The sequence below is a fragment of the Sinocyclocheilus rhinocerous genome, unplaced genomic scaffold (assembly GCF_001515625.1).
Source record: "Sinocyclocheilus rhinocerous isolate Xijiao unplaced genomic scaffold, SAMN03320098_v1.1 scaffold196, whole genome shotgun sequence".
Classification (NCBI taxonomy): Eukaryota; Metazoa; Chordata; class Actinopteri; order Cypriniformes; family Cyprinidae; genus Sinocyclocheilus; species Sinocyclocheilus rhinocerous.
In genome coordinates, this window is record NW_015633546.1 from 820,245 (window position 1) to 843,729 (window position 23,485).

The 23,485-nt window shown below is 36.4% G+C and overlaps 3 protein-coding genes across 5 annotated transcripts in view; 2 read left to right on the top strand and 1 right to left on the bottom strand.

The window, feature by feature from the left end:
* Positions 1-3,643, top strand: part of LOC107744432 (diphthine methyltransferase-like) — a 6,904-nt gene extending 3,261 nt beyond the window's left edge. Inside the window, exons 3-9 of the mRNA XM_016558080.1 lie at positions 29-116; positions 940-1,034; positions 1,118-1,275; positions 1,662-1,734; positions 1,872-1,937; positions 2,140-2,312; positions 2,873-3,643. Of these exons, the coding sequence (XP_016413566.1) occupies positions 29-116; positions 940-1,034; positions 1,118-1,275; positions 1,662-1,734; positions 1,872-1,937; positions 2,140-2,312; positions 2,873-3,276 (1,057 nt within the window). The 3' untranslated portion in view covers positions 3,277-3,643. The remainder of the gene's footprint in view (positions 1-28; positions 117-939; positions 1,035-1,117; positions 1,276-1,661; positions 1,735-1,871; positions 1,938-2,139; positions 2,313-2,872) is intronic.
* A 239-nt stretch (positions 3,644-3,882) lies between these two features.
* On the bottom strand, positions 3,883-5,196 carry LOC107744490 (39S ribosomal protein L41, mitochondrial-like). 3 transcript variants are annotated; one of them, XM_016558163.1, is made up of 3 exons: positions 5,111-5,196; positions 4,778-4,820; positions 3,883-4,528 (listed from the first exon to the last, which is right to left on the bottom strand). In XM_016558163.1, the coding sequence occupies exons 2-3, from the start codon at positions 4,813-4,815 to the stop codon at positions 4,093-4,095; spliced, it is 474 nt and encodes a 157-aa protein (XP_016413649.1). In that variant the 5' UTR covers positions 4,816-4,820; positions 5,111-5,196; the 3' UTR covers positions 3,883-4,092. The 3 variants fall into 3 exon arrangements, with proteins under 3 accessions (XP_016413649.1, XP_016413651.1, XP_016413650.1); XM_016558165.1 differs by lacking the exon at positions 4,778-4,820 and having other exon boundaries at positions 3,883-4,525; XM_016558164.1 differs by lacking the exon at positions 4,778-4,820.
* A 1,426-nt stretch (positions 5,197-6,622) lies between these two features.
* LOC107744433 (patatin-like phospholipase domain-containing protein 7) lies at positions 6,623-22,431 on the top strand. Its single transcript, XM_016558081.1, has 36 exons — positions 6,623-6,713; positions 7,551-7,594; positions 8,084-8,158; positions 8,260-8,344; positions 8,498-8,580; positions 8,707-8,795; positions 8,883-9,023; positions 9,130-9,289; positions 9,378-9,458; positions 9,578-9,706; positions 10,348-10,428; positions 10,540-10,705; positions 11,084-11,167; positions 11,297-11,382; positions 11,483-11,638; positions 11,746-11,823; positions 11,916-12,121; positions 12,532-12,663; positions 12,813-12,936; positions 13,420-13,533; positions 13,616-13,691; positions 13,765-13,914; positions 13,998-14,061; positions 14,729-14,897; positions 15,136-15,318; positions 17,467-17,585; positions 18,505-18,661; positions 18,741-18,857; positions 18,960-19,029; positions 19,110-19,226; positions 19,370-19,518; positions 20,721-20,873; positions 20,955-21,071; positions 21,148-21,229; positions 21,318-21,448; positions 21,524-22,431. The coding sequence occupies exons 2-36, from the start codon at positions 7,553-7,555 to the stop codon at positions 21,590-21,592; spliced, it is 4,035 nt and encodes a 1,344-aa protein (XP_016413567.1). The 5' UTR covers positions 6,623-6,713; positions 7,551-7,552; the 3' UTR covers positions 21,593-22,431.
* The last annotated feature ends 1,054 nt before the right edge of the window (positions 22,432-23,485 follow it).

The following is a 23,485-nucleotide window of genomic DNA, read 5'->3' on the forward strand; positions in this document are numbered from 1 at the left end:
CTTTTTTTTTTTTTTTTTAATTCCTCAGGTGTCACGTGCCGATATCAGAGCGCCCGTTGTTGGGTATGGCCACTGCAAGTGGAGAAATTCAGTTGTACAAGCTTATGGAATCTCAGGTGACAAATCACTCTCATGCTGCATGAGGAATTGCACATTCAAGGACTGTTCTAGATGTAATAAAAGTTATCTCTATTGACAGCTTATAATAATTAAAGAATGCCACTGGAATTATGTTGAAAATGTATAACCTGAACTCCTGAATGTATAACCTAACTCTTTTAATAAATATCAAGCAATATTTAAAAAAGTTAAGGGAAAAAAAAGGAAATATTATTTCAGTTTTTTAAAAGCATTTTTAATTAAGCTAGATAATTAAAATTAATATATAATAATATAATATAATAATATTTAAATGATTAATAATTAAAATAGTAATTATATTATTTACATTGCATTATATCAATTATTATTTTAAAGGAATATTTCACCCAAAAACAAAAATTCTGTCATCATTTACTCACCCTCAAAGTTGTTCCAAACCTGTATGAATTTCTTTCTTTTGCTGAAAACAAAAGAATATATTTTAAATATTTTGTATCCGAACAGTTTTTGGTCCCCATTGACTTTCATACTATGGAAGTCAATGGAGACCAACAGCTGTTTGGTTACCCACATTCTTCAAAATATCTTCTTTTATGTTCAACAGAAGAAAGAAATTCATACAAGTTTGGAAAATTGAGGGTGAGTAAATGATGACAGAATATTTGGGTGAATTTTGAGTGAACTATCCCTTTTATAATAATGATATCTATCTATCTATGATTTTAAAGCCATCCTTCGTATTCCTTTGAGGTAAACACTGCATTGGACACTGTATTTTATTGTTGTATTTGTACTTCATTGAGTGTTTTCTGCGTGACTGGACTGTGTCTCCAGTAGCAGGGCACATGTGGTCTGGAGTACGAGTTGAGCACAGGGTTGGGTCCTGACAGACTGGCCTTGTCTTTAGACTGGTCCAGAGGGAGAGGTGAGAGGTAAGGTGCACTCGTCATTGATGGACTGATGATTTGGCATTGCATTGTCTCTGTATATAATGGTTACTGTTATGTTTTTGTAGCAGTGATGTGCGTGTGGTGTCCAGTGACTCGAGCGGCTCTCTCACAGCGCTGTCTCTAGGGGAAGCCAGTTTAACTGCTGTGTGTCAGTGGAAAGCTCATGACTTTGAAGCCTGGATCTCAGCATTTAGTTACTGGGATACACAGATTGTTTATTCAGGTATGAGAGCAAGAGCAAGCAAAAGGAGCCATATGTGGTGCTGTTGCATGTATGCTCATTGATTCAGGGTTGGTAATTTAAACACTATTTTTGTTCTTTGAAATAAAATAAAATATAAAAAATAAATGAAAAATTTGGAAAAAACTTGTCAGCTAACTAAAATAAACAGGAAAAAATAAAGCTTAAATAGAAATCTTAAAAAAGAATAAAAATTACAAGCTCAAAAATTACTAAATTGTAATTAAAATTAAAAATATCAAAATAACAGCTAATTCAAATTATTAATAGTATATTATACAATACTAAAATAACACTTCATTGATTTATGTTTTTATGTAAAAGTATTTATCTGAACTTCATAACTTTTAGTGTAACTGCTGTCCCAGGTGGTGATGACTATAAACTAAAGGGCTGGGATCTGAGAATGGGTCCCTCTTCCCCTACCTTCACCAGCAAGAGGTCAGACACAAGCTATGGTTTTTCAGCCAGCGACATTACTTATAGCATTTATTGAGTCACCGTTTAACTGAATTATGTTCTATATGACTGTTCGTGCTGTTTATGCAGTCATTGTAAATACTGCTCTCCTGTCACAGACACACTATGGAAGTATGCAGCATACACAGTAACCCCCATCGAGAGCACATACTAGCCACAGGAAGGTAAGTTAAAAAAAAACTCGACTGGGGTACATGGGAGACTGTAACAAATATATTTTTTTCCATTCCCATTTGCTCCAGCAAAAAAAAAAATCCATGATTGCATTTCCATGACTTTTTACACATTTGTGAAATATCATGGGCAAAAAATTTCCATTGACTGCTGTCAACAGTGTAGCGGTTTATGTGTTTATTCCTCTTGCAGCTATGATGAGAACGTGTTGCTCTGGGACGGGAGGAACATGAAGCAGCCCTTGAGTGAGACTGCAGTGGGTGGAGGTGTGTGGAGACTCAAGTGGCACCCCAGTCAAGAGCACCTGCTTCTAGCTGCATGTATGCATAATGATTTCCATATTCTCCACTGCCAGAAAGCTATGGGTAAGAATTACTCTTAATATATGTCCATTACAAAATGTACTCTACTGGTCAAAAGTATGGGGTCAATGTATTTTTAAAAAAAAATAAATTAGTTCTTTTATTCACCAAGAATGCATTACATTTATCAAAAGGAAATATTTTTTATTTCTATTTCAATTAAATACTGTTATTTATTTATTTGACTAAAATGTATCATGGTTTGCATGAAAAAAAAATATTAACCAGCAAGTTTTCGTCATTATTATTATTAATAATAATAATAATAAAAGTTCCTTGAGCACCAGATCAGCATATTAGAATGATTTCTGAAGGATCAAGTAACACTGAAGACTGGAATAAAATTCCAGTATCTGAAAATTCAGCTTAACCATCACATGAATAAATAACATTTTAAAATATATTAAAATAGAAAAGAGTTATACATACATGCAGCCTTGGTGAGCATAAGAGACTTCTTTTTAAAAACATTACAAATCTTACCAATCCCTAGGTTTTGAACAGTTCCTGATTTTGAATTCTACTCTTCATGCTGTTTTTCTCCCTAATGTTCACGTTTGTAGAGGGACAAGATGCACCATGCCCAGTTCTGGCCTCCTATATTCTACACAACTCCTTGGCATATGGAGCAGATTGGTCCAGACTCCCCCTAAGCAACTCCACACCCCCCTCTCCTCAAGAACCTCCCCAAACCAGCGTTGGGCTCACAGAGTCTGGAGGTCATCTCAGGATCCAGTATGAATCTCCCACCGCCAGCTTTGACACCTCTCTGGAGGATGACTCGGGGCAGTACCTACCTGACCAGTGTTCTTTACCAGAAAAAAGTTCAGTTCCAGACCCCGTCTCCCAGTCTCTGTCTTGCCTGATGGCTACCTGCTCCTTCTACGACCACATGATGCACGTGTGGAGATGGGACTGGAGCCCAGAGGACAAACAGAAGCCATCTGAACCCGTCCCCTCTTCCTGAACGCAGCTGATGCGATGGGCTTTAAAAACCTTTTAAGTTGAGGTTATTTGGACCTGCATATTTCGCTGCATCGTGTTGCTGTAACATATAAAGTGTTGCTTAGTATTCAGTATATGCAATTTTGAGATACTGTATCTTTATTTAAACTGAGTGTCATTTTCTGACTATATATTTTAGCTAGAAAATGAAAAGGATGTTTTTTAGTTTTACACTGAGAACCAGACAAAGAGCTTTTGTAACAAATAAACCATAACCCTATTAATAAATGCAAGTGTCTACATTTATTTCTTTTGTAAAATTGTTTCTCTAAGGTAGGGGTTTTACATTTTTTAAATACCCCAAAATATGATTATTCTTGTGCAAGGGACCCCAATCCTAAAATTTAAAAGGCATCTATACAGTTTATACTTGCATAATGAAAAATGAATATATGTCTAAAATATTACTTGGAAGAAGATATTTAGTTTCTATTTAGGTACACAGTTATGTTTTCTTTTCCTAATCATCGTAGTACTGTTTTATTTACTCTTTTTGTTTATTCATTTTGATCTATTTTTCTATGATTTTTCAATCTTATTTTTAAATGTTTCTGTGAACATTTCCATTGACCCCCAACCCCAGTTTGAAAACCCCTGCGTTACGAAATTATTCACTGGCAATATATCAGTTTTGCTAGGGGCTTGAAACTTTTCATTCAGTAGTTTTTAATAATTTCCCGATGAAGAGACAAATTTTTCATGACTTCTGTTCAAGTTTAAGAAAACATCATACACTTGTTTACAGTCCATCAGCAAACCACTGAAACACAAAGTCCACTTAACGAACAAAGTTCCTGGGATGTAGCTTGAACAGCTTCCCCCCTTGTGTTTTCTCTAATCCATATTTCTCAAGATTCTCCTCATTGAAAACCCCTTCCTCAATGTCTCTCTCGATCTGTGGGGCCACCACCTGATTGAAGAACATCTCTGGAGTCATGGGTGGCTCGGTCCCTGCAGGGGTCTTGTATGACACATATGGTTTCAGGTTAAATCCTTCCAGATTGGGCACCACAAATTCTGGTATCATGGCCTGTACAGGTATGAACTTTCTGCTGGAGGTGAGGACTCCAGTGGGTCTCGCACCTCTGCTCTTGTAGAATGTCCTGGGCCCGCGCTTGCTTGTGAACTCGGCCATTCTGTCAGCTCCTCTCACGAGCCCCCGCGTCAGTGCTGACAGCACCCCCATGTTACAGTGATTTAACTGCAGCAACAACCTGTTCACAAATCAGTTCAATTTAATTATGTTTTAAACAATTTCATAACGTTACTTCTGGAAACTAATTATATTTTTAACAATGTTACACTATATTATAGTGTTATATATGTATACATATACAGAATTTTCGCATTCATTCTTCACATTGTTTGAGTGAGATACCATGTAAATTGACTACGATTTTACAGTAGTAAAATAGTAACAAAAATTGTATATAAATAGTATGTTACGAAGGAAGCAACTGAACTGATGCTCCATGTGCAGTAGTGGGTTGGTAGTCAGCATGAACACTGTAAATATTAACAGTCATCGTTAATAAATTATGTATTTTGTATATCAAGCAAGAATGACAACAAAATTAACATATTGACATCTTTGTAAAGGTTGTCTTACTGCATTCTAGTTAAATGTTTTTAGAAACTGCTTCGAAATGAAAGCTATTACAGTTGTGTTGTCATAACCGTTCACTTCAATCACTTTTAACACATCGCGATAAAATAACGAAAACGTAACAGGCCACATATAAAGTATAAGTTAATGAAATATCATCTAGAAATCAATAAAAAGCACACACACTAACCTTGAACAGTGTACAACTGTGCTTTCAAGAAGATCACTGTATCCCCACGTTCAGCGTGATAAAGAAATTAACTGTGATTGGTCAGATCAGCCTGGAAATAGCCAATAGGAGCAGCGAATACTGAATGGCGGTGTTGCCATATCCGCTTGTTATAAGTTTCTTTGGGCTTGTTTTTTTTAAATATTTTTTTTTAACATCTTAACAGAACAAAATAGGCTAACATAAACACAACTGTAAGTCCTCACAGACTGAGGCATTCACAATTATTCATACTATAACAGAGAAACAAACCGCCATACAAGACATTAATCCAGATAGCATAAAATAAAATAAAATACATTCATGCAACCATAAACAATGTAGGGGATTAAACAAAATCACACTTATTAAAAAAATGAAATAATTTCTTGGCCTTATCACTTCTCATAATTTTTAGGACCTCTGTATACATGGCAAGCTCCTTTTTAAAGACATTAAAACTGGGGAGCTGTTTTCAAAACTTTACATTTGTGAATAAAGTATTTTAATATGAGAAGTGAACAATTTACAACAAAGTCTTCACTTTCGTCCTCCAAATGTACTCCGAATTTCACCATGTCCCAAGTAATAGATGGAAAAATAGATATTCTTTGTTTAATCCAATTACATACTTCAGTCCAAAACGAATTAACCAGATTACAATGAAGAAATAAGTGGTCAACCGTTTCTACATCATTATTACAGAATTATTTGGGCTTGTTTTGATAAACTTGTAAATTCTATATAGCGAGTCGCATTGTTTGTTTGTTTTTTTAATCAGAATGCATGCGAGCTTTGAACTTGCTAATGGCTGATCACAACTGTGAAATCACACTTGCTATATTTACACTTGCTAGTTTATATGTTAATATTTAGTTGTAAATACGTTTATTAATTACAATTATTTCTTATTATATATGAATTATTACATAAATATATATATATTAATTATTACAATTATTACCATTAAAATATGCGCATAATAATTGAAAAAACATTAATTTTGCAGAAAGTTGCGGTTTATAATGTATTAGGTTTACATTTACATTTACATTTAGTAGATGCTTGAAATTAGGACAATAGAAGCAATCAAACCAACAAAAGAGCAATAATATGTAAGTGATGTGACAAGTCTCGGTTAGTCTAATGCAGTACATGTAGTAAGTATTTTTTTAATAATAAATAAAAAGAAAACAAGTAGATAGAATAGAAAAAAATAGAGAACGCTAGTGTTAGAGGGTTGATTTTTTAATAAATAAAAAGTAAACATGGTTTATGATGAGTACATCTGATCAAAGAAATTAAGCAATTCTCCTTCCTTCCTTAATCCAAAACCTTTATTTGACCCTCTAACTCTAGCACTTTCTTATTCTATTTTAATTCTACTTTATCTATATTTAAATTAACATTTAAACTTATTTTGGGCCTGTTTAATCAGACTGTGTGGACAGTTTTGTTTTTGTTTTTTGAAGGATCTGGCAACACATGTAATCGGTGGGGGGTACTGACATTGTGAATGGGATCCCTGGGAGACTCCGAAGTGCATTGAAAGTGACCAAAACAGTTTGGAAACGCCGTTCAGAAGGTATTTTCCGTTTATCTATCGACATTATTTGCATGTAGGATCTTCGCGTTATACAACCTCATAATGTTTTTACAATCTTGTTAGTTGCAGTGATCGACAGTGTATTTGATTACAAGTGCATGTTTATAGCCGCGGCTTGTGCGTAAACAACAGAACCGTGTTTACCTCTGACCCAGAGCCACATTCCTCCTGCAGCCCGTCCTAAACCAATCAAATTCTCATTGCCAATGGTTTGCCATTCTGTGCAAGACACTTAAAATAGAAGTTTTAGCGTCACCTTCACCCTGTGGTAAGAGTTTGACTTTTTCCCCTGACAGAGGGGGTCTCATAATGAATCACATCAACAGGTTGTCAGATTGCAGTGAGGGACTACAGGCAGTGTCACATGACTCAGGCAGAATCCCTCGCACGGCCACTTTCATTTGTTGTATGGTTGTTGTTGTTTTTAAACAGTGTTGCTATTTTTAAAGATTTTGTAAACTGAAGAAATATTAAGAAACACAGTAGTGAAAGACAGTACTTGATAAATTGAATGGTAATGGTGTCAAAAGGCCATGACCATGTGCTGGGAGATTCATATTGCAAATACATTCCTGTCAGATTTGTTGCTATGACACATTTTGGAAAGTGAGCTGTTGTTGTTATACGAAGTTTTAACTTATATTTAGTAGAAATAGGTATTATGTAACTATTTTAATGTTATAATCAACAGTTGGTCTCTGAGGGTTAAACAATTTACATAGAAATGGTTTCACGCCGCTTTAATAGGTATAATAAGGTAATTAGCTTTGTAATTTGTGTCAAATGTGTTGATTTCTGCTTTCTCCTCACTGTAAGATATGGAAGAAAAAGAACAAGATGACACATGCAGTATATTTCCGGTAAGACGTTTTTTTTTAAAAAAATGCTTTTTAATTTTCTGAACGTGTGTATCACGAATAAATGAATAAATACATAAATAAAGCCATGCTACTTTTTACTATGAATCATCTTTTCTACTAAAGTAATCTGCAGTAAGGTGTGGTTTATAATGATGATTTTGTGTATTCTAGGCAGTGCTGCCATCTGGGACTGAGATCAATCAACGAGTGCAGCACTTCATAGAGGATCAGTTACAGAGTACCATGGTATATGACAGTAACGCCTATGTTTTAGTGACTCGGAAAAAGAACAAGATGACACATGCAGTATATTTCCGGTAAGACGTATTTTTAAAAAAAAAATGCTTTTTAATTTTCTGAACGTGTGTATCACGAATAAATGAATAAATACATAAATAAAGCCATGCTACTTTTTACTATGAATCATCTTTTCTACTAAAGTAATCTGCAGTAAGGTGTGGTTTATAATGATGATTTTGTGTATTCTAGGCAGTGCTGCCATCTGGGACTGAGATCAAGGCTCGAGTGCAGCACTTCATAGAGGATCAGTTACAGAGTACCATGGTATATGACAGTAACGCCTATGTTTTAGTGACTCGGTAGTCTGTATTGTTTGTCTTGCAAACAAAGTTTATTACTGTCTTTATTGTCATTTCATAATACAGTGGACTGGTGTGCTGATTGGAGCCGCTGTTGCTATTTCATTTATCAGTATTGTTGCCTTTTTTCTGCACAGAAGATACAAGTTTGGTGAGTGTGAGATTGTTAATGATTTTCACAAGTGCTCCTTAAATCAACATAATATAGATAGGATAGCATGTAGATGCTTCGTGATAAACTTGTGAAATAAAAATGCCTCAGATTTTGTGTTTTTCATCAACCATTTTTCCTTTGATTTTCCAGGAGAAGAGCAAGCTGAAGGTCCTAAATATCGTTTCAGAAAAAGAGACAAAGTGATGTTTTATGGCAGGAAGATAATGAGAAAGGTACCAGAACTTCTTACTTCGGATGGAAAATGCCTTGTTTCTTGTGCTACTTGCAACAAAACTATGATTAATGTGATGGTCATGGGTTGATTTTAAATCGCAGTGTTGTTATTTGTGGCCATTCAGGTCCAGACCTTATCCTCACCAGCCACCTCAGGTCCGGTATCTCAAAAGCGATCCAGAAAAAGAACGAAAGTTCTATCAATAGCTCGCAAGTACGTGAAAAGTCACAAACCAAGAAAAATCAGACATTTAAAAGCCAATCCATTACCATCTAATCTTCCTATTCATCTCCTATCCAGAATCCTGCGCATCCGAAGGGAGCCACCAGCCCTGCAGCCGAAAGAGCCTCCACCTTCACTCTTGGAAGCAGATCTGACTGAATTTGACATGCAGAACTCTCACCTGCCCTCTGAGGTCCTGTATATGCTGAAAAATGTGAGGTTGGTAGCTTGTCATGCCCTCCTACAACAGTGCATAGAATCCAAGCTCCAATGGTCTGGCAGTGCTGTTCAGCAGCTAATGTGTTGCGATCTGTCTGTCTCTCAGGGTTCTGGGTCATTTTGAGAAGCCTCTGTTCCTGGAACTGTGTCGGCATATGGTGTTTGTGCAGCTGCAGCAAGGGGAAGGATTATTCCGCCCAGGTGACACTGATGACAGCATCTTTGTAGTGCAGGATGGGCGTCTTGATCTATGTATCCATGAGAATGTAAGAGCCGAACAATATACCTGTTTTTAATCTAGCTTACTGAAAATGGCTTTTTATATAGATTTGTATCTTTGTTTCCCTGGCTTAGGATGGGACTGAGGTTGTGGTGAAGCACGTTTTGCCTGGAGACAGTGTTCACAGTCTTCTCAGCATCCTCGATGTCATCACTGTAAAACCCATCTGGCCTCATTTTTGCCCATTTTGATATGCAAATGTCTGTCATCTGACCTGTTTTCATGCTCACAGAGTTTTAAAATGTGTCTCATATTTGAACCCGTTATTCTGCAGGGATATCCAGCTCCCTATAAAACTGTCTCAGCCAGGGCAGCAGCCCCAACTACTGTTCTCCGCCTTCCTGCACAGGCTTTCCAATCTGTCTTTGAGAAATACCCAGAGACCCTAGTCCGTGTTATTCAGGTATAACCTAAAGCCTAAAATACACTAACATCAAATGGGGCTGGTAAGATTTTTTTTTAAATGCTTTTGTCTCTTAGATCACGAAGGTTGCAGTTATTTGATTAAAAATTCTATATCAATATATTGTAAAATGTACTTCATTTATGTGATGGCAATACTGAATTTTCAGCAGCAACATGATTCCAAAATCATTATATTATGCTGATTTGGTGTTCAAGAAACATTTATTATTATCAATGTTGAAGACAGTTCAAGATTCTTTGATGAATAGAAAGTTAAAAAGAACAGCATTTTATTTTTTTTCTCATAATACAAATTTGAGACTGTTTTGTTTTGCTTATGATAGAATACAGCTGTTTCTTACTTGTTTTTAGATCATCATGGTGCGTCTTCAGAGAGTTACCTTTCTTGCCCTTCAGCTGAATTTTCAGCAGCAACATGATTCCAAAATCATTATATTATGCTGATTTGGTGTTCAAGAAACATTTCTTATTATTATCATTGAAGACAGTTCAAGATTCTTTGATGAATAGAAAGTTAAAAAGAACAGCATTTATTTTTATTTTTTTTCTCATAATACAAATTTGAGACTGTTTTGTTTTGCTTATGATAGAATACAGCTGTTTCTTACTTGTTTTTAGATCATCATGGTGCGTCTTCAGAGAGTTACCTTTCTTGCCCTTCACAACTATCTAGGCCTGACCACGGAACTTTTTAATAAGGTTAGATGTTTAGAAATCATGCTCTACTTTTGGAAAATATTTTAAAGTATTACATGATTTTTTTTTTTACAGTACGTATGTCGAATAGACCATTACTGTCATATCATGTAGGAAAGTCAAGCTGTTCCACTGGTCTCAGTGGCCAATGTTGTAGGAGAAGCCAGTCCAGGCAAAGGACTACGCAGACACTCACAGACAATTGAGGAAGTTTCTGAAAAGTTCCCGCAGAGGTCAACAGACCGTTATAGTGATACAAGTCAGATGTACAGAGGAGAGGGTATGTTTGTGTATGTAGTTAAATATTTGCTGTGAATGTAGAAATGAACATGTAGAATTTTTATCTGTACAATTTTGTTCAAACTTTCCTAATATTATCCTAATTCAGGGATCCTCAAATCTGGCCCACGAGATCCACTTTCCTGCAGAGTTTAGCTCTAACCCTAATCAAACACACCTGAGTTTGCTAATCAATGTCTTCAGGATCATTAGAAAATCACAGGTAGGTGAGTTTGATTAGGGTTGGAGCTAAACTCTGCAGCGCATTGGCCCTCCAGGGCAAGATTTGAGGAACCCCGTCCTAATTTAAAACAAAAAAAAATATCACTACGAGCTATAAAACAGCCTTTAGGTCTTATTTGCTCTTTTGTTTTTTAAGATGGTGGGAAGCATCGTACAGAAAGTCCTACCGCTTTATTCAGGAAGTCTCGCTCACTGTCAACACCTTTTGACAGCACTCATGGTAGTGCTTCACCATGCACCTTTTACAAAATACCCAATACTGACTTTGACATTGTACTTAATGCTTGAATACATTCATAATGAACATTTTTGAGTGTGCTAATGTGTGCTTAATCTGCTTATCTTCCAGCTGGGTCTCCTGACCACAATATGGCCTTTGACAGGGCAAGCATTACAAAAGAGGAAGCCCCTACAAGTCCTATTGCCATTCATAAGGTACCTTGGCGTAATTTTATGACACACATAAAAAGCCATAGACTGTCCTTCTTTTTCCTCACATTTGTTTATCTCACGTGTGCCTTTGTCTCTCGTCCAGTCTATAAGGAAGAAGTCGGTGACAATGCAACATTCTCCTTCAGCTGTGTTTCACTACTCAGACACTGGGGGGCACTCCAGCCACATCCACCATTGTAAAGTTAATGCCATTTTCCAAGCTGCCAAGAAGGACTTGATTAAAATTATTCAGCTTCAGGTCAGGCTGCATTAATTATATTAATCTACTGAAGTAAGAATTTTGATATAATTATAATGTTTGCCCTGGATTTTTATGTAATGTAAAAATTTAACTTTGTACTCCAGGACCACAGTCTTCTGGAAGATAGGGTGACTTTGAGACAAGTTAAAGCGGGCTCTGTTGTTGCGAGCGAGGGAGATCAGGTAGAAAGATACCTGTGACTTTGACTATCCTATAGAGTAATTATCAATTTCAAGTCACATGTGAATCCATTTCTACTTTGTTTCTGTGACAGGATGTGAGCGTGCAGTTTGTCATCTCAGGAACTCTCCATGTGTACCAGAGACTGATTGACAGAGAGGAAGAAACGTGTCTTTTTGTGGCTCACCCTGGAGAGATGGTGGGCCACCTGGCCGTTCTCACAGGAGAGCCTCTCATCTTTTCTGTGCGCGCCCACCGTGACTGCTGCTTCCTGTCCATCTCCAAAACACACTTCTATGAGTATGTGATGTGCACCAAATTTTAACTTAAGGCAATTGAAAATTCTAGCAAATGTACTCCCCACCAGCTGTAAGGATAAATCCATTTGATGAGAAAAATTCATCATTTGATGCGTTCTAGTATTTATATAATAAGTAACAACTTAATCTGATAAAACTGCTTTTGAACCTTTTGGGTTTATTAAACCCTATGTAGACCGCTTTTTTATGTAAATATTTTTCAGCATTTTAAATTACTGTTTGGCTTTTTTGTAGGACTTAAATCAATAATAACAACAAAAATTATTATCCAAAAAACATTTAAATAAAAAATAATTATGCAAGAATTAGATTTAATTTGAAATGGTATAAAATTAAGTATAGCGTATAAGAACACTGCTTAACATGTCAACTGTGTGTTTTATCCACTAGGATAATGCGTGCCGAGCCTCGAATGGTGTTAAATGTAGCTCACACGGTGGTACGGAGGGTCTCCTCCTTTGTCCGACAAATTGACTTTGCCCTGGACTGGATGGCACTGGAGGCTGGACGGGCTGTTTATAGGTAAGCACCCTTTTCCAATAAATAATTTCTCAGTTCCAGATCTGTATGCCTAAGGTCACTGTTCTGCTTTCCGATGTTGTAAGAACATGAAAGTGCATGTAAAATATATTTCAGGTAATACTTTAATTTTTCTCTTTTGTCTTTCTCAGACAAGGTGATAAGTCAGACAGCACTTTCATTGTTCTGAGTGGACGTCTGCGTTCTGTCATCATGAAGGATGATGGGAAAAAAGAGCTTGCTGGAGAGTATGGGCGGGGAGACCTCATTGGTGTGGTAAGTGGAGATATGTGCGTGTGTGTGCCTATCTATATACTGGTGTACTTTCAAAAGTTGACAAACTGCATTTTTAGAAGATATATTGGTAACACTTTACTTAAAGCCTTTATGCACAATGCATTATAAAAGTAGTTTTAATGCATTAATTATGTCTTGTAATGCACCTTATTATTATTGTACAATCTCACGAATAATTGTAACCACTGTTAATACATTATAACACTTATCAATTCATTATTACACTATGCATTTTAAATTTGACTATAATTATTATAGATATAATGTATTACAACATACATTATGAATAATTAAAATGCACTATACATAAATGCTTTAAGTAAAGTGTTACCGATATATTTAAAATGTTTCAATAGGAAATACATTAAAGGAAAAAAAAAACATTTTAGATCATTTTGTGGAGTCTTTAATAAAAATCCTGCTGCAGTTTCCATCTTTTAAAAGTGTGTTTGCTGGTATTAGGTGGAAGCTTTGAGTCATTTAAACAGAGCCACTACAGTCCATGCAGTTCGAGACTCTGAACTGGCCAAACTGCCTGAAGGAGCTCTTAACTCTATTAAGAGGAAATACCCACAGGTTAGACCATGTAAAAGAAAATCATTAATGCATATCATGATGTTCTGTTGCATGTGCATTAACACATCACACTCCTTCATAGGTTGTGACTCGCCTGATTCATCTTCTTGGGCAGAAAATTCTGGGCAACATGCAACAAGTGAATGGTCCACTATCAGGTGTGTGTTTGTGAAAAAGTTCTGTGTGTTTGTGCTTTGTATTTTCCCTAATGCACAATAATGATCTTCACAGTGCGCAGTCTGGGTTTTCACACCCCAAGCAGTAAGTGGGACGCAGGTAACCCAGCCGCCAATCTATCTACGGTCGCCATACTGCCTGTGTCTGAGGAGGTGCCTTTGACTGCCTTCACGCTGGAGCTGCAGCATGCTCTCAGTGCTATTGGTCAGCTGTTGATCTCTTTTCCCTCCTTAATTTGCCTCAAAGTAAAGCTAATACTAAGTTGACTGTCTTAACTTTTTAATTAGGCCCCACTTTGCTCCTAACCAGTGACATCATCAGACAGCACCTGGGTGTTGCAGCCTTGGACAGGTGAGAGTTGTATCCACCTTTTTCTTCAACGCGGAAGCCTATGGGCAAGACTTCCGGTTAATTAGCCGCAGTGTGTTCATAATTAAGATAATACATTAAAATAATATGGTAAGACACACCAATTTTCAATATCAAGCAGCAAAACTAACTGTTTTGTACAGCTAAAAATAGCTGGACGCGGATGAGACCGGAAGCTAGACCCACAGAATTTAAAAATGGCCGCTTATATTATTTAATAGTATGTATAAAGACAGTTTGTATGCCAGATTTGGGACACACTACCACATCATAAATGTTCTTGATTTCACAGATTTCCTTTGTAACGTTAGCATCTGCATGTACTGTACTGTAGGTGTTAACATCTAAATTCATTAAAAATCTTTATGGCCTACTTAACTTTTACGTTCATGCAAACAAAAACACTGAAGCAACTTTTGCATTCCTTACCATTTTTCTGCAACTGAAAGAGACTAAAATGTCCACTGACTGGAAATCATATATTCTATTTTCAGTGGACTATGATTTGGGGAGCATGCATTCTAATCTCGCATACCATTTAAGATGGGTAGTATGCAAATTTGGATGCATTGTATATTTATTTCTGCCAAATGTTGTGCTTTTGTTTCCTCTGACGTACTGTTTATTTGATTTATTATTTCCTTTTCAGTGTTCATGAGTATCGTTTGTCAAGCTGGTTGGGTCAACAAGAGGACATCCACCGGATTGTTCTGTATCAGTCTGACAGTTCTTTGACTCCTTGGACTCAACGTTGCATCAGACAGGCGGACTGCATCATCATAGTGGGTGTGGGGGAACAGGAGCCCACTGTGGGAGAGGTGAATTGTTATTAAAAAGATCTTGCCTATAAAGAAGTAAATACTGCTTTTGAAGTGTATTTTTAAAAGCATGTAATCACATGAGATGAAGACTCCAGTCATATCAATAGCCCAATAAAAACTGATTCATTTTACATGGTGGGGGATTGCTGCCTAATTCATTGAATTAATGTCTGCACATACATTTCTGTTAAATTGTTTGGTAAACTGAGCTTTTTGGATCTGTTTGTGGTATCAGCTAGAGCGAATGCTAGAGAGCAGTGCTGTGAGAGCTCAGAAGCAGCTGGTCCTGTTGCACCGTGAGGACGGGCCTCCACCAAGAGGAACAGCAGAATGGCTTAACATGCGCAGCTGGATCTCTAGACATCTGCATCTGTCATGTCCCCACAGGGTCTTCTCCAGGAGGAGTCTGCCTAAACTGGTACCAGTGTTAACATTCGATTGTTGCAAATGTGAATGCTATTATTTAGCCTGAGACAAATCCATCGATTTTCCAAACGACAAATGCAATGCAGATTTATTTTAGATTACTAAAACTAAAACCAAAAAAGAAAATGAAAATTTACAGAGCCGCATGACATGCAGAAAAAAAAATGATATTTTTTTTTTTAAATTGTCAAATCTCGGTTTGCTAAATCATGCTCACGATTTACTAACTTGTTCCCTTGTTTTAAGTAAATTGTGCACACAAAATAATAATTCATTGCCTCGTTTTAAGTAAATTGTGTGCACAAAATAATCATTTGTTCCCTCGTTTTAAGTCAATCGTGCTCAGGAAATAATCATTCATTCCACTTCCTGTCTGCATTCTCATTACTGCTGTTATGTTATGTTATTGACAGAGACACTTAAATTGTAACTTTTATTTTGAGTTGGGAATGAGTTATACACACATTCTCAAAATTAATTTAATTTAATAATTTATGCATTTAGCAGATGCTTTTATCCAAAGCGACTTACAGTGCATTCAGGCTATACATTTTTTTTATCAGTATGTGTGTTCCCTGGGAATCGAACCCACGACCTTTTGCGCTGCTAACGCAATGCTCTACCACTGAGCCACAGGAACAAAAGCCTTGCAGCATTGCATGGAATCATTTTAAGTGAGAGGCATCTACATTGGTTTATGAGAATGCAGACAGGAAGTGGATCGACTTATTATTTTGTGCACACAATTTGCTTAAAAGGAGGGAACTAATTATTATATCGAGAGCATGATTTACTTAAAACGAGGGAACGAATTAGTAAATTGTGCGCACAATTTAGTAAATCAAGGGAGCGAATTCGTAAACTGTGCGCTTGATTTACTTTTTTTCCTGCATGTCATGTGCGGGTCTCCGTAACAATTAACTAAAAAAACAAACAAACAAAAAAAAACATCAACATCAGTGATATGAACTAATCTCATGTATGGTCATGGGGATGCTGGAGTCTGGGGCCATAGGCAGGAAAACACCTTAGCACATTAACCTTACCATACATATAACTAATAATACATATTAAAAGCTTTATTAAAAAGGTATGTTTGAAGCAATTTCTTATTGCTAATGTAGTAAGTAATGAATCCCATACCTTAGGAATGGGGACTATGACTGTCAAACTAAATTTTAAGACAAGATTTGCAGTGAATAGCGAGACATTTCACATAGTTCAAGCAAAGTTATCGAATGGCTTCAGAAGACTTGGAACATAGTGTATGAGTTGTATAGACTACCGTGACTAATTTATGACCCTTTTATGGTGCTTTTTTTCTTTTGAGTTGCACAACACTTGGACTGCATTACAGAAACATTCTAACTCTGAATCCTATCTGTTTAGTAACCATGGTCTTTTCACTGAAGAAACAGAACTTTTCAAATCTTAAGTCAGGTCAATTAAGAATTAATGATCAACATAAAAATGGTCAACATGTGACCGAAACGTTTGCCTTGTTTTTACTCCGTAAATTGCTTATATTGCTTTCATCTCGCTTGTTGACTCTTTGATGTTTGAGTGTGCGGACTTTTTTCAAACTCTTCACCTTTGGGGAAACTTTTTTGGTCTACGCACCTCAGTTGGATTATTTTGAAGGCGCGGTGAGTCTCTGGCTGCTTCTCAATTAAGAATTAAGAAATTTCTGTAATGCAGCTGGACCCCATCCACTTTTATTAAAGGGGTGGTTCACTGGGTTTTTTCTAGGCTTGATTGTGTTTATGGCGTGCAGTCTAACATGTGTTAATGCTTCGTTTTTTTAAAAACGCATTATTTTTCACATAATTTACCTTTATTCCACACCTCTTTGTCCCTTCTCTGAGAAACGGGCTGATAATTTCCTTCTTTTATGAAGCCCCTCCCTCAGAAATACACGATGGGCTCTGATTGGTTAGCTAGCCCAAACTTTCAGCTTTGCAACTTTGCAGATATTGTTTATGCTCAAACAGCAACATTAGACACTAACTAACATTAAAAAAGTGAAATTGCAATGAACCACCCCTTTAAGTGAACATTCTTCAAAACTTTTTTTTCCTGTGTGACCTAATCTACTCATCTCTTATCCGTGCAAACTCACACTTTCCTCTTCTCCTGTCAGAGAGAGATGTATCAGCGGGTATTTGAGAAGCCTCCCGACCGGCATTCTGGCTTCTCGCGTCTGGCTCGGATCCTGACAGGCAACGCTATCGCTCTGGTGCTGGGAGGAGGGGGGGCAAGGTACGAATTTGTCTTCCCCTTCATCACCAGTAATTCTGTTCCACCTCAATCCATGTGGCCTGCTGCCAACAACATTTCTCACATACGTAATCTAGCAAAAGCATGTTGATGTTGACTTCTTCAATCATCTGCAGTTCAGTAGTCTCTTGAACTATTTATCTTTTGCATTATTAGAAGTTTGTATCCACTTAAGTTTTGTAATTTTGTGCTCATCAACTAATCCTAATATAGCGATTTCTAACTCATCAGTGTTATTTTGGGGTTCACATTCTCAGCATGTCTGTGGTTTCTCTCGATGATAGCGACTCTTTGTCTACTCTCTGTCCCTGCCTGCTATCAGTCGTAATCAGCGACTTGTTAAAGGTGGGTCAAACATGATATATAACTGGGCATAAAATGTCTAATCTACGTCACGTAGCGGTGACATAATTTTTCTGTTGTGTGATTCTGTAATTGCAATGATATGAATAGCATGTTATATATAATTGTCTCTGTGGCCGTATATGCTCGTCATCTAGACTTTTTAAATCTTTAATACAGACTTTGCTTACATATGAAGTATGTTTAAAGGTGAAGTGTATAATTTTTGTGTGACTAACAGAACACAGGTTTTTCAAACCCTCCTTTTGCTCTGCCTCTTCTCAGTCAAACTGTTAGCCCCGCCCCAAATTCATGTGATTGGTTGATCCAGTCTTTGACATGTCAATGTTTTCAAAGCATAACAGGATCGATGTTCACATTCGGTGACTGACTTCGTTTTTACACATGAAACTAGGATGAGATATTTAAAAAGAAAAATACTCACTTTACCTTTAAAATGCTTTATAAAAAAAGTCTAATATTACACAATGCTCAACTAAGTACTAAAATGTGAAAATGAAAACCAATATATGAATATGAAAACACACTATACCCACAGAGGCTGCTCTCAGGTGGGCATCATTCGGGCGTTGAGTGAGGCTGGGATCCCTGTGGATCTGATTGGTGGCACTTCCATTGGTTCCTTGATAGGAGCGCTCTATGCTGAAGAGCGAAGCGTCAGTCGTATGACGGTTAGGGCACGCCAGTGGGCCATGGTAAGACCTTTAACCTGAACACTAACATTCATACAGTACATGCAGAACCATGCATTGTTATCTTTTTTGTGCACAACAGGATTTTGGATCCTTATTTAAGAAGATCACAGATTTGACGTACCCAGTGACATCCATGTTTACTGGAGCATCATTTAACTCCAGCATTAGTGGAATCTTCCAGGACAAACAAATCGAGGTTCAGTTGTTTGACACTTGACACTGCACAAAACAGACTATTATAAACATCATATTCTTATGTAAGTCTAAATCTTGAGCATATGTCTGTCTTATATGGTAGGACCTTTGGATCTCTTATTTCAACATCACCACAGACATCACTGCCTCCTCCATGAGAGTGCACACTGATGGTTACTTCTTTATCTCTAAAACATGTCATCTTTATTTCTCATCTTTTGTCACAGATCTTAACATGTACGCTCTCTTTTAGGTTCTCTGTGGAGGTACGTGCGTGCCAGCATGTCTCTCTCTGGGTACCTTCCCCCTCTGTGTGACCCTAAAGATGGACACTTGCTCATGGATGGAGGCTACATCAATAACCTACCTGGTTAAAAAATTTGAGTTTATTATAAGTATTACATACAATCATTTATATTTTCACCAATTGTAGAAGGTGCTATCACCCAGCTCTAAACTGCTAATTGTGAAATGTTAGCTGTAAGGTATTTTAAACATTACATTTCTGTAAAGCTGACACAGCTCGCTCGATGGGTGCCAAGTTGGTGATTGCCGTTGATGTTGGCAGTCAGGATGAGACTGATCTGACTAATTATGGAGACTCTTTATCTGGATGGTGGCTGCTATGGAAACGCTTGAACCCTCTGTCAGAAAAAGTAAAGGTCAGAAGATATATGGTGATGGTTGAATATAATGGATTTTTATGGGTTATTCAATTACAAACCATTTCAATTACAAATCCCAAAACATTTGTTTGTCTATTTTTACAAATAATATAATTACTATATGACATAATAATAATATGTGTAATATACACTGCCTTTCAAAAGTTTGGGATCAGTAAGATTTTTAATGTTTTTTAATGGAGTCTCTTATGCTCATCAAGGCTGTATTTATTTGATCAAAAATACAGAAAAAACAGTAATATTGTGAAATATTATTGCATTTTTTAATATTGGTTTCCTATTTTAATATACTTTAAAATATCATTTAAATCTGTGACGCAGCGGTGAATTTTCATCCGCTATTACTCCAGTCTTCAGTGTCACATGATCCTTCAGAAATCATTCTAATATGCTGATTTATTACTAGAGTTGAAACTGTTGTGCTGTGTAATATTTTTTTGGAACCTGTGATACTTTTTTTATTTGATTCTTTGATGAATAAAAAGTTTAAACAGAACAGCATTTATTCAAAATAGAAGTCTTTAATATAACTTTTTATCCATTTAACACATCCTTGCTGAATAAAAGTATTAATTTCTTAAAAAAGGAAAAAGAAAGAAAAAATGTACTGACTCCAAACTTTTAAATAGTAGTGTTTATTGTAACACAAAATTTCTATTTTGAATAAACACTGTCCTTTTGAACTTTTTGTTTATCAAAGAATCCTGGAAAAAGTATTACAGGTCCTAAAAAATATTAAGCAGCACAACCATTTCCAACATTGATAATAAATCAGCATATCAGAATGTTTTCTGAAGGATCATGTGACACTGAAGACTGGAGTAATGATGCTGAAAATTCAGCTTTGCTTCACAGGAATAAATTATATTTTAAAGTATTTTAAAATAGAAAATATAATATTTCAGAAAATTAGTTTTTTCTGTATTTTTGATCAAATAAATGCAACTTTTTTTAAAAACATTAAAAATCGGCACTGTATATAAATACTTATATAATATTTATCTGAAATAATTATATCATTTATTTATATTGTATACAAATTTTTAAAACCTTTGTACATGTCAATATATAAAAAAAATACTGTATTTTTATTTTTAAACCCTAACTGCTTCCCATCATTGCCCTACTCCCTTGCATTCACTGGTCCAAGAAGATTTTTATGGCTTCATATCCTCTAGGTGTTGAACATGGCAGAGATTCAGACCCGTCTGGCTTATGTGTGTTCTGTGCGTCAGCTGGAGATGGTAAAAGACAGTGACTACTGCGAGTACCTGCGACCACCAATAGATCGCTATGGCACACTGGACTTTGGCAAATTTGATGAGATTGCTGTGAGTGGGCTGTCATCATCTCATAGAAACTTCTGTTGCCTTGGCCTTGACTGCAGCAATGACTTTTTTCTGTTATTGCAGGACGTTGGCTACCAGCATGGGAAGACCGTGTTTGACGTGTGGTGTCGGAGTGGGGTGAGGGAGACAATGCTCAAAGACCAACATCAAGAGGAATTCCACAAATCCAGGAGCACTAATGTAAAGGGGTTTGAAGGAGTTTTGCTTATTTCTTATGCAGCATCACAAACTAATTCCATGATTATCTATCTTCCAGGTGACCCGTCCCAATGCTTCTTTCACTGATCTGGCTGAAATAGTGTCCAGAATAGAGCCAGTGAAGCAGGCCGTGGTGGATGGTGAGAAATGGATGATCTTCACTCATGTTGTTTCTCCATGCCGTTCGCTCACCTTTGTTTTGTTTCTTACATTCACTCACACACACAGAGGAGTCTGAGTACCAGACAGACTATGATGAAGATGCAGTGCTATCAGACTTTGACCTGTCCAATCCAAACAGTGAACACAGTGAGCATACTGAAGATGAAGAGGATGAGACAGCAGATACAGCTGATACAGTAAGATAACTAGATGCATGTGTTATTTTTTCGTATGGTTAATCCTAATACTTACGATTTTTAACTTTCGAACAGGATGATGAAATGGAGATCAGAACAAGGCGACATCGAGCACTCAACCAAAACAGCCATCATACCACCTGACCTCAAATACTTTTTTCCAAGATGTTTTGATTTTTTTCTTCTTCTTTACAGTATTATCAGCCTTTAAAAGGGTTTTTAAGGATTTTAATAAGTAACATTATCAGTATTGGAATTGACTTACTTGAACTGTTAGAAACTGACATGTACATAAGAGAAAAAGCAAGTATTACGGTACATCTACATTAAACCACTCTCATTTTTTATTCTTTGGGAAGGATGGCTAACACAACACTAAGCTGTCTCAGAGTCCAGTAACAATTGCTAAAACTCTGAAACAAAGTGGTTTTCTTGCCTTTACTTTTAGTATTACATTTGAATTTCATGCAAGCTGTCAATGCAACCTCAACACAGTTTACTGTGTGAAACGATAAGCTGTTTTGTGTCTATATTATCCTGTTAGTGAAGTTAACACTAGTCCAACTGGTTTATAACCAGAAGAGAAGGATGAACTAGTAAACATAACTGAGAGATATCCTGATTTCAGTATTTGTAGCCATTTATATGTTGTTAAATTACTATATAAACAGTCCTTTTATTGTGGATTATGGGTGAAGTGTTGATTGAAGCAGTTGGCAATGTTTTAATGTGTTATTTGCCTTATTAAAAGTTCAGTTGTCTGAATATTTGGTTGATTGTGAAATAGATATCTAGTATCTCACATGATGAGGAATCATTTTCCTTTATCTTCTGAACCGAGAGTTCACTGTACTATGAAAACATGTAGAGATGCCTGAAATATCTGGATCTGTAGTGTCTTCCTCAAAAATGGAGCAGTCACGGCAAAATCATTTTCAGGACCTTGGACAAGGCCTTAAAGATGGCCTTACAAAATGTTTTCAGTTCAATGTTGGGGAATAATTTATGAAAAATTATTCTGCAACTGAAGAAAATAAAAACTGTTTTGTTTTTATATCACTAAAATCATGATGCTGTCTCCACCGTTGTAACTCCAGTCAAAGTTAGGATGCCAAGACACCCCTACACAGGCGATGGTATTTCCTCATGTCCTGCTGAAGAACTTATGACAAAGGTCAGTGTTTTCAAACTTTATTCTGGTCGGCATGAGTGACTGGTTCTTTATTGATCTGCCACTCTATGAGATCTCTGAAATTTGCTTCCTACCAAGGGTTTGATTTGATGGATGAATGAGCGGATTGATATTGGCATGTCTCTCCTTTGTGCCTTTCACTTCCAGTGATCTTCAGAATTAACTGACGGCATGACAAGAACAAACGTGCTGCCACCAGTCAGAAGAGAAGCTGAATAAAAATCTGACTGAATTAGGGTTTCAGCCATCTCTAATTGCAGGCAAGCTGTGTAGAGGTGCAGAGGTTGGAAAGACAAGTAAATATGTTGTTGTTCATAAGCTGTCAATGCCCTTTGTTGGGGGAAACTACACAAAATTGTAGAATTTTAAAAATAGCTGACCTCAACGGGTTGGGGTCAGTAAGATTTTTTTTGTTTTTGAAAGAAGCCTCTAATGCTCACAAAGGCTGCATTTATTAGATTTAAAAAATACAAAACAGTAATATTGTGAAATATTACTACAATTTAAAACAGCTGTTTCCTATTTTAATATATATTAAAATGTAATTAATTCCTGTGATGCAATGTAAACATTTCAATAGCCATTACTCCAGTCTTCAGTGTCACATGATCATTTAGAGAAATATTCTAATATACTGATTTAGTGCTCAAGGAACATTTCTTAATATTATCAGTGTTGAAAACGGCTTAATATTTTTGTGGAAAATGCTACTTTTTTTGGATTCTTTGATGAATAGACAGTTCAAAAGAACATCGTTTAATAAAAGCTGAATAAAAGTATTAATTTTTTTTTTAAGAAAATAAAAAATACATTTAAAAAATATTTACTGACAACAGGCATTTAAA